The sequence below is a fragment of the Phacochoerus africanus genome, chromosome X (genome assembly GCF_016906955.1).
Source record: "Phacochoerus africanus isolate WHEZ1 chromosome X, ROS_Pafr_v1, whole genome shotgun sequence".
NCBI lineage: Eukaryota > Metazoa > Chordata > Mammalia > Artiodactyla > Suidae > Phacochoerus > Phacochoerus africanus.
Genome location: NC_062560.1, coordinates 47,019,848 through 47,030,898, shown reverse-complemented (window position 1 = coordinate 47,030,898; position 11,051 = coordinate 47,019,848). Strand labels below are relative to the sequence as shown.

Genomic DNA, 11,051 nt, shown 5'->3' with positions numbered 1-11,051 from the left:
AAATGAAAGTGGGATATATGTGACTGGGGTCATGCATTCCCTGAAGACACAAGTCAAGTAAGTTACATAAGGAAGTGGCTGAAATGTCAACAGTCCCCACCTCGGCTACTCTGCCTTCTCTACCCCTGACGCACCTGTGGCCACATGGGGTGCTCCCTGTGATGAGCTGACAGACCAAGAAATGTCTCGGGCCTGGTTTACTGATGGTTCTGCACAAAATGCAGACACCCCGCTAAAGTGGACAGTTACAGCACTACAGCCCCGCTCTGGGGCATCCCTGAAGGACAGTGGCAAAGGGAAATCCTCCCAGGGGGCAGAACCTCGCCCAGTGCTCCTGGTTCTTCACTTCGCCTGGAAGAATCGGCCAGACATGTGATTACATATCAACTCATGGGCTGTGGCCAATGGTTTTCAAGGGACTTGGAAGAAAGATGATTGGAAAATTGATAAGAAAATTTTGAGAAGAGGTATGTGGATGGACCGCTCTGAATTGGCAAAGAACATTAAGATATTTGGGTCTCATGTGAATTCTCACCTAAGAGTGACCTCAATAGAGGAGAATGTTAATAATCAAGTAGATAAAATGACCTGTTTTGTGGATCCTAGTCAGCCTCTTTCTCCAGTCATCTTGCTCATCACCCAATGGGCTCATAAACAAAGTGGCCAAGATGGCAGGGATGGAGGTAATGTATTGGCTCTGCAACACCGAGTTTCATTCACCAAGGCTAACCTGGTTATGGGCACTTATTGGCAGCAGCAAAGACCAACACTGAGGCCCTAATATGGCATCATTACCGAGGGTGATCAATCAGCCAAGCTACTTGATGGTAGGTTGGTTACATAGGACAGCTTCAATCATGGAAGAGGCAATGATTTGCTCCTATCGGAATAGACACTTACTCTGATACAGATTTGCCTTCACTACATTCAATGTTTCTGTAAAATCCACCATCCAGGAGTTCCCTGATTACTCAGTGGGTTTCAGCCACTTCTTTGTGTAACTTACGTCTAAAGGGCCTGCATGGGCCTGATCACGCATACACCAATTCCATTTGATGATGGACTGTTGCTGTGCACGCCCAACTTTATGGCTTGTGGGTCAATTCTAGTAGGTTAAGGATCCACTGTTGTCACTTGGCTTGGATTGCTGCCATGGTGTGGGTTCAATCCCTGACCTGGGAACTTCTGCATGCTGTGGTTGTGGCCACCCCCACTCTCACCCCCCAAAAAAATCCCAGAAACATTAAAACACCATCTGTGGACTAACGGATTGCCTTTCTGCCATCATAGTACTCTAAATAGCATTGCTTCTGATCAAGAAACTCACTTCATTGCAAATGAATTTCAGCAGTGGGCCCATGCTCATGGAATTCACTGGTTTACTATGGTCCCCACCATCTAAAAGCAGCTGGCCTGCTTTGGAATGTGGGATGGTCTTTTGAAGACCTAGTTACAGTAATACATTGAAGGGCTGGACAGGATTCTCCAGGAGATTGTGTGTGCTCTCAGTCAGTAGTCAACATATGGTGCTGTTTCTCCCCTACCCAGGATTTATAGGTCCAGGATCGAAGGGTCGGAATGGCTGTGGCATTTTGCTAGTGACCCATTAGCAAAAATTTTGCTTCCTGTTCTCCTAACATTAGCTCTGCTGGCTTAGAAATCTTATTTCCCTCCAGTAGATAACACCAATGACTCCACTGAATAGAAGTTAAGACTGCAACCTGTCCATTCTGGGCCCTCATGCCTCTGAATTAACAGGCAAAGAGAAGAGTTACTATGCTGGCTGGGGTACTTGATCCTGAAAACCAAGGGACATGGGGCTGCTACTCTATAACAGAGGGAAGGAAGAATATATGTCTGCAATACAGGAGATGCCCTGGGGTATCTCTTAGTATTGTATGTCTTGTGACTAAAGTAAATGGAAAACTAAAACAATCCAATCCAGGCAGGATTAGCAATGACCCAGACCCTTCAGAAATGAAGGACTGGGTCACCCCATCACATAAAGAACTGCAGTCATCCGAGGTGCTTGTTGAAGGCAAAGGGAACATGGAAAGTATATATGAATAACAGCAATGATCACATGACCTGTAACAGAAATGAGGACTGTAACTGTTTTGAGTATTTCTTCCTTGTTATATGTTTATGTGTATGTTTGTGTGTGTAATACCTGTCTTTTCTTCCTTCTGTTAACCCCTTTTCTTTTTTTTTAAATTTATTTTTATTTTATTACTCAACCCCTTTTATTGTACCGTAAGATGTATTCACTTGATATCATAGTATTTAAGTATTATCACTAACTTTTCATCATAGTACTTAAGTTATGGGGTATCAAGAAAAAGAATAAACATTCATTCAAAGGCTTTACATCTACTTCTGGGGAAGGAGTTGGTGCATTTTTGCTGTACTCAAGATTGTGGTATTCATGTTAGAGGGAAAGATGTCCTTGGAGTTCCCGTCATGTCTCAGTGTTTAACGAACCTGACCAGCATTCATGAGGACGAAGGTTCAATCCCTGGCCTCAATCAGTGGGTTCAGGATCCAGCACTGCTGTGAGCTGTGGTGTAGGTCACAGACGCGGCTCAGATCTGGCGTTGCTCTGGTGTAGGCCTGCAGCTACAGCTCCGATTCGACTCCTAGCCTGGGAACTTCCAAGTGCTGCAGGCACGGCCCTAAAAAGACAAAAAAAAAAAAAAAAGAAAGACGTCCTTATTATTGTCTTTATTTGGAGATTGCGTATGACTTTAGGAGATGTGTGTGTGTGCGTGTGTGTGTGTGTGTGTGTGTGCGCCAAGTTGACTGGGAGGTAGATTTGTGATGGCTAATTTTATGTGTCAATTTGGAGAGTGTTTTTGGATGAGACTAAATCAGTGAATTTCGTGTAAAAAGACTGCCCTCCATGATGTGTGTGGGCCTCATCTACTCAGCTGAAGCCTGAATAGAACGAAATGGCCAACCTCCTTCAAGCAAGAGAGAATTCTTCAGCAGGCAACCTTCAGACTTCATGATGTATCATCAGCTCTTCTGGGTCTCCAGGCTGCCAGCCTTTGGATAGAAACTGCACTGTTAGCACTCCTTCATTTCTTAGCTGCCAGCCCACACTGCAGATTTTGGACTCATTAGTCTCTAAAATTCTGGGTGGCTGTGCACTGGAATCCTTACTTCAGCTCCACCCTCTAACTGCCATAAAAACGCAAGTCGGTCTCCTTCCCTTGTTCTCTCAAGACATTTTCAAACCAACTTTGGAAGCCTGTCATGCTCTCCCCATAAAGCCTTGTTATGTGAGTAATAAATCTTAAAATATCCTTGGAGTTCCCTGGTGGCCTAGCAGTCAAGGACCTGGGGATGTCACTGCTCTGGCTCTGGTCACTGCTGTGGCATGGCCTGGATCCCTGGCCTGGGAACTTCTGCATGCCATGGGCGTGGCAAAAAACAAACAAACAAACCTTTAAGTATCCTCTTGGTATGTAGGTGGTATTCATCAAATCTCAACATCTGAACCAAATTTTGAATGGAAGTCTATTGTGTGTCTTCAGAATGGCCACAACTAGTAGCTTATGTTTATAAGAAAGAATTCCTAGCTAGATACGTGAATGGAGTGGTAAGGGAATGGCTCCTCCATGGTAGCCTGGAACTCTCGCATGTATCCATACAGACTTGAACTGCAGCTAATCTGACACTTGGTCCAACCAATTTTGAGCTATGCCCTGTTGGACCCCAAACCACAATTTGTTTTAATTACAGCCATCACCTACTGTTCCATTCCCTTAACTCTGATTGTCTCCAAATTAAAAAAATCTGCTAAAACTCAAGTTAGGAAACAACTTCCAGGGAAAGATGAATAAAAATTTTTCTAGGAATTTTCTGTTCCTTCTAACAGGGGAAGCTTGGAAGTGAAAGCTCTGCCCACCTGTGGATAGTAAAAAGCTCTGAGGTAAACCTTTCATCTCTTTTCCAGGAAATGGTTGTTTCTGGGGGAACTGTGTGCAATTGGGATTGAAACACAACCTACGGAGTAGCAAGGAGCAGAATGGGCGGCTTCGTCTTCACAGCCCATCACTCTTGTGAAGGTGTTTATCTTCCCTGGAAGGGACCTCCAATCTTGTTCTCACTTTGTCTGTTCCTCCTTGACCCACAAAATAAGTCAGGACAGATCCCGTGTCTGTTGATTTCAGTACAGCTTCATTAACTCTGACCTAGAAGGCTGCAGCCTTTACAGCTTTTTTTTTTTTTTTTTTTTTTTTGGTCCTTTTGCCATTTCTTGGGCCATTCACTCGGCATATGGAGGTTCCCAGGCTAGGGGTCGAATCGGAGCTGTAGCTGCTGGCCTATACCAGAGCCACAGCAACGTGGGATCCGAGCCAAGTCTGCGACCTACACCACAGCTCACAGCAACGCCGGATCGTTAACCCACTGAGCAAGGCCAGGGATTGAACCTACAACCTCATGGTTCCTAGTCGGATTCATTAACCACTGAGCCACGACGGGAACTCCCTAGCCTTTACAGAATTCTAAGCACAGTTCATAAGTGAAAGAATATCTGGGGTTGGTGAAACACAAAGTGGTTCACTGAAGTCAAGAATATTAACTACTTACTTGCCTGTGTTCACATACCTTCAAATATAACTTTAATGAATGTACAACTATCAAGTCTACCGCCAATATTCTAAAATATTTTAAAAATGCATTCTGTGGATTTTTATAATCCCATAAATTTGCACCCTGGAGACTTCCCCCCTTTGATTTTTAACATTAATACGAACTGGACCATATGTGTTATCAAAAAACTTTCATTGACAGAACATTGTAAATCAACTATAGTAAGAAAAAAGAGAGAGAACATATGATAATCCATTCCCATCTTCCAATAGATAAATTTTAACTCTTCCTATTTCAATGGGCCAAATTAAGAGAGGGTAAAAAAAAAACTCCTAACAATTATGTGTATCAAGGGGAATACTAGCTAGTCCAGGGTATTTTTTGCCCCCCTCTTTTTGAGCATTTGAAAAAAATGCTTAGACCAGAAATGGCATCCCAGAGCCAATGTCTTCTAAACAATCTAAAATCTTTCGTTTTCTATTCCTTACGTCTTAGCCTCAAGAAGAATTCTGACAACTACTTTTAGTAACTTTTTATTATAAAAAATGTCAAATATACAAAAGTAGAGAGGAACATATGTAATGAACCATCATTTAACCACTACCCAGCTTCAACAATTATCAAGTCAAAGCCAATGATTTTTCATCAATATCTCCATGACAATTAACATCCAAACCTATTATTCTGGTATCATTTCAACTGTAAATACTTAAGAATCTCTTACTTAAAGATAAGGACTCTTATTTTTCAACATAGCCGTAATACTATTATTCCAACTAATATCAAATATCAAGTTACTTTTCAAATTATCCGGATTGTCTCAAAACGTATTTATTTTACAGTTTGGTCAAATCAGGATCCAAAAAAAATCCATACATTACAATTGGTTGATAAGTCTCTTAAGTCTTTTTTAATCTATAGGTTCACCCTCCATTTCTTTCATCCTGGTAATTTATTTACTGAAGGTACTAGTCATTTGTCCTATAATGTTTTCCTGTGGTCTGGATTCTACTGATACCATCTTTTTGTTGTAATGTTTCTCTGTTCCTTGTATTTTCTATACATTAGGAGTTCTGTCTAGAGGCACAGTCAGATTTAGGTTCAAAATTTTGGCACATATACTTCATAGGTGGTGTAGTGTATGCCATTAGGAGGCACATAATATCTGGGATGACAAAGACATAAGAGTAAGAATTTTTGCTTTCTAATGTCTCACAGCTGCCTTTAAACACTTTTGTGACATGTGATATACAAAAGTCACAAATATGCTAAACAGACAGAATTTACTGTACTAACAACAGATTAGAGGGTAAATGCATTCAGTATCATTACAAAATATTAATTTTTTAGACAAATCTTCAGTGATGTCTACGATATTTCAAGTGATGCCCTGTATGCTAGATATATAAAAAGACTAAGGAAATAAGATCCTTGCACTCAATGTCATATAACTGGTAGGAAATATAGACACATAATCATAAAAGCACAAAAAAGGCCATCGTTGCCAAATTAGAAGTCTGTACAGATACAGTAGTAGTGCAACAACCTGGAGAATAGTCACTGTAATAAACAGGGAAGAGGTGTCCAAAAGGATAGGATGAACTGTGTCCTTGGGAGCGTGAAAGAGCTCACCTGTCTTCACAATTCCATTCATCATTGGGTTCACACACTTGAGTCTTTCAAAGTAAATCTGAACAACATCTATGCCATTCACCTAAAAAAAAATATCTCATTAATAGTTTTATTGGTTCATCAATTCCTCTAGTCAACAAATATTTATTGAAAGTCTGCTATGCTTCATCGAAAAGCCTTCAGTGAATTATCCAATGCAATTCCACCATGAGGCCACATGAGAGCCTGAGGAATAACAGATTGTCCAAGCTAAAATATAAAGCTAAAGAAATCAAGAGTATACTATTAAGTAGACATTTCTAATCTGTGGATCAATGACATCAAATTTTAGCCAATGTCCTAGGCTCTGAGGATAAGGACAGATTCAGGCTGGGTCCTAGTCGTCAAAGAGTTCATAGTCTAACATGTCAATAGTCATTCAGAAAGATGATTACAATACTAGAACGATGCTTAAAATATTTCCTGTTTTGCTTGGTGATTCTACAAAAGGAACTCCGAAAAAGAAAACTCTGGCTAGCTGATAGTATTACAGGCTTTAAAGCAGCATTTTCACCTCCCTTTTTCCAGTTAACAACTATTGATGGAGGAATTGCTCTTTCTTATAATCATATTCCACTTAGTAGGAAGTGAGAGGAGCAAGCAGCTCAGGCTTCAGAGCCCTTTAACTCATCTGTCCCAGAAGGGCCCTCTTATGTTGCTATTACTTTAGAAGCTGCCCATTCCTGTTCTTAAACACATGCACACACTCATGCTCACACACACACACACACACAGACTCACACACATCCTTGCAATATTTATCTGATGTTTCTAAATACAAAAATGTTACAGTTCTCTCAAATTAAACCATACGAGAGAATTCAAAATATTTATAGCCACCTCCTACCCTTTAGAGTTACTTCTTTTGACAGTGATCTGATCAAGAAAACATAGGTTTCTTAAAAAACATAATAGATTGGATATACATGCAAAGTATATATCAAACATTTCAATACTACCTTTACTTCAACATGTCTTCTTAAAAGTTTCTTAAAGATAATAGGCACTTGTCCAGTTGGGGAAAAGAAAACTCAGTCTTCAAAAAGCATGCTGAAAATAATTTTCTGCCTCAAATTTCTACCTCATGTCTGAAATTATCTTTGATCAATGCAGTGTTTTCTTTTGCGGGGGGGGGTGTGAATTGAATGATTCATCTGTGCAATTTTTAGTCAATAATCATAAAAATAATGCATGGGTGCTATGTAACGACTCTGAGAAAGAAAATCACAACTGTGAATCAAATTCTTGGAGGATAGAGGTTAACTAGATACCATTTGGTTGGTTACCTCTGTGTCAACTGTTTTAACCTCAATTTTTCTGATTTCTTTTTTTAAAAACGAAAGGCTTTTTGGTTCTTTCATTTAATTTTTTCTGGACGGAACTCCAAATACATAACAAGAACTGCTCATGTGAATCTGAAAGCTTAAAGTGTGATAACTATAAGACATTCTTTTGCAAGTTAGAAATGAAAGGAGTTTTACAAACTTCATGAACTGAAGATAACTGGGCCCTGAAGATAATCCTAGCAAGTGAAAGTACTCAATCCAAATGTTTCTGAATAAAATACAGCAAATATTTGCAGGCTAACAAGAGTTGATTAACACGAATATTTTACTTTTCATATCTGTCAAATACACAGTTGAAAAGTTAAAACAGAATCCTGCATTATTATCTAAGGATATTATATACAAGTTAGACCTCCCAGGTATTTACAACAGCATTTTAGATGGTGGCACTTTTATACATGAAATGATCCTAAAACAACAAACGAACTTTTTTTTTTTTGTTTTTTTGTCTTTTCTAGGGCCACACCCACAGCATACGGAGGTTCCCAGGCTAGGGGTCGAATTGGAGCTGTAGCCTATGGCCTAGGCCAGAGCCACAGCAATGCGGGATCCGAGCTGCATCTGCAACCTACACCACAACTCCGGCAAAGTCGGATCCTTAACCCACTGAGCAAGGCCAGGGATGGAAGCTGCAACCTCATGGTTCCTAGTTGGATTCATTAATCACTGTGCCACGATGGGAAATCCATAAACCAACTCCTTTGCTGTCAGTGCATACCCTGGAAAATTTCAGGTAACTGAGAATGTCACTGGTCTATTTGGATTGATGGGATAGGAAAGGTTAACTTGTGGGATTTAGAAAGTTTGTTTTAAAAATAACCCCTATCTTTCTGTACTAAAAAAAAATGTATTTTTGAAACATATATTTGATTTACATAATTTAGAATATTAAATCATGATTGGTTTTTAAAAGCTGTTCACTTTCAACAATTTTTGTCAACCACACCACAAGTTTATTTAGACATATCTATATATGGCAAAGATCTTATTTTAAAAATAGTGACATCAAAGTTTTGAAAAAAAAAGGTGGCAATATTCAATTCTACCAGTTATTATGTTCTTTTTAAAAAAATAACTTGCAGAAGAATAAAGTGTTCAAATTACAGTTATTATCCACTTTTATTATTGGTTTGTAGAATATTTTGGAGGTGTTAAATGTTATATATAGAAAGACATTCCCTCATTCATACTTTCTTCACAAAGTAGGCTTTTCCTCAACTTTCCTGATAAAAGAGTTAAAGTGTCTAAACTTCTTAACAGAGTGCATAACAATGATGCTTCCAAATTAGCTGAGACAAAATATCTATCAATAATAATATGACACTTTCCAGGGTGCCCTAAAAATTAGAAATGATCTTTCCACGTACCAATAGCCACTTCATAAAGCAGGCTTTACATCTACCTACTTACTATGGCCAAGGGAAAAAGGGTATGTGCAGAAGAGAGACCTATGCATTTAAGATAGCATCCCTATCTCAAGCAAGTATTGAAGCAGATGTAAGAGCTTTTAACCTGGCGCCCAAGAAAGTTTGTTGTGTGACACAAAACGTTTATCCTAAATCTTTATGAGAGAGTGTTCAGGTGTCCTAACAGTTTGAGAAGCCTGTAACAACCTGAATATCATGAAAGCTAACTCACTCCACTGGGACGTAATTACCATGTAATATTCCTTTCCTTTGGCTACTGGTATTCAGACAAGTTTAAGGAGACTATCACAAATTCAAATATACAAAAGAACTTTCGTTCAAAGACTAGTTTAGGTCAAGAGAACCATGGTTGTTCTAGGACACTGAGACAGAAGCAATGGGAGTTGCAAGTTGACCACGGTAAATCGTACTCTGAATACAGTTTTCATGAACAGGTACAGAGCAGGACGTGTGTGGCTAAAAATACCTTCCCAGGGGGGTTTACTCTTAAAAAAATAAAATTCTGCTAAGCTACGTTTGGGCCATATGGGAAAATGGTCGTTTTTCAAGTAAGAGGTAAAAAATGACCAGTTGCAAAAGTGTGCTGAAAATCAAATATCGACACACGAATAGAGAAATTTCCGAAAAGGGCAAATGAGATCACATTTCTGAAGACTGCTCAGTGAGAAAGCACGAGATGTCCAATTTCAGAAACACTTTTTTGGAAATACAGAACTGGTCCTTCAAATCAATTCCCACGGTAGAAGGGCTCGCGGACAAGGGTGAAAGCTGTGAATGAGAAAACCACCTATGAAAAAATGAATGAAAATGCCACACAACCAAAGTGATCCGATTTCCAAGGCCTTGACTACAACGCAAACCACAAGACTGGTACCCAAAACGCAACGCACCTGCACGCGCAAGCACATGCGCGCGTGCACACACACACACACACACAGAGTCCGGGTGAGCAGTTAAGGCACCTTTAAAAGCAAACAACAAAAACACTCCTGTGACTTTGGCTTTCCGAAACGTTACAGGGCTACCAAGAAGAGATTCTGAAAAGCCTCTGAAAAACGTGCAAATTGCCTGGAAACAAACAGTGCCTGGCCACTGAGACAGTTTGCAAGCCTGATTCAGAGGTCTGCCAAGGAAACAAAAGAAGCCTCCCTCCTCCCGGTGAGAGGGCACACGCTCTCAGAGGTGCTCCGGGCACTATTTATTGTAAGGTAGGCGGAAAGCAGACGTCTGTGCAGGAGCGGTACATACTAGGGAGCGCTCTCTGGCAGGGACGGGGCCACGGAGTTTCCATTGGTTGAGGAGCCGCCCAGCTTTAGTTTTTCCAGGTATTCGGCATGCACGGGTTTGTGGCACTGGAGAACCTTGATGGCATCTTCGATTTTGAACCACTCTCGCTTCCTCCCAATGCTCACCGAATCTTCCCAATCCTCCAGAATCTCAGTGACAGTCAGTACATACACGTACGTTCTGTGCTTGCGATCTTGGTTCTGCTCGAAAATGCCCAGGAGCCGGCCTAACTTCCCCTTGACTCCCGCCTCTTCGTACACCTCGCGGACGGCCGCACCGCCGGGCTCCTCCTCGGGCTCCATGCCCCCGCCCGGCACGATCCAGCGGTCCGGGTACCGACTGCTACTCACTAAGAGCACCTCGTCCTCGCGCTCGCTCCGGAAGCACAGGCACGCCGCCCGCTTCTTGAACCCCTCCGGGTCGTAGGTTCGCGTCTGGTTCGGCTTGCACTTCATCCTCGGGGCCGCCTGCGCCGGCCGCCCGCCCGCCCGCCCGCCGCTGCTCGGGTCCCGACGCCGCCCGGCAGAGGCGCTCCGAGGCGCTCGGGAGAGAAAGGGCCGCGGCGAGGGGCGAGGAGCGAGAGGCGCCTGAGCCCGCGAGCCCCGGGAGCTCGGGGAAGATGAGGCGGGGGCGGGGGCGGGGACGGGGGCGGGGGCGCGCGAGGTACGTCAGTCGCTCCGGCCCCCGCGCGGCCGGCCGGGGGTCCTGGGCGCAGACGCCT

General features: G+C 42.0%; 1 protein-coding gene across 1 annotated transcript; it reads right to left on the bottom strand.

Annotated features, from left to right (window-relative positions):
* Positions 1–6,249: 6,249 nt before the first annotated feature.
* Positions 6,250–10,821, bottom strand: LOC125118870 (diphosphoinositol polyphosphate phosphohydrolase 3-beta). The gene is made up of 2 exons (XM_047765743.1): positions 10,292–10,821; positions 6,250–6,313 (listed from the first exon to the last, which is right to left on the bottom strand). Coding segments are annotated over exons 1-2 (495 nt in total). The 5' UTR covers positions 10,786–10,821; the 3' UTR covers positions 6,250–6,312.
* Between the last annotated feature and the right edge of the window lie 230 nt (positions 10,822–11,051).

What these genes read in the sequence shown, in the direction of transcription:
- LOC125118870 (XM_047765743.1), bottom strand. Translation starts at nt 10,785, where the DNA reads ATGAAGTGCAAGCCGAACCAGACGCGAACCTACGACCCGGAGGGGTTC.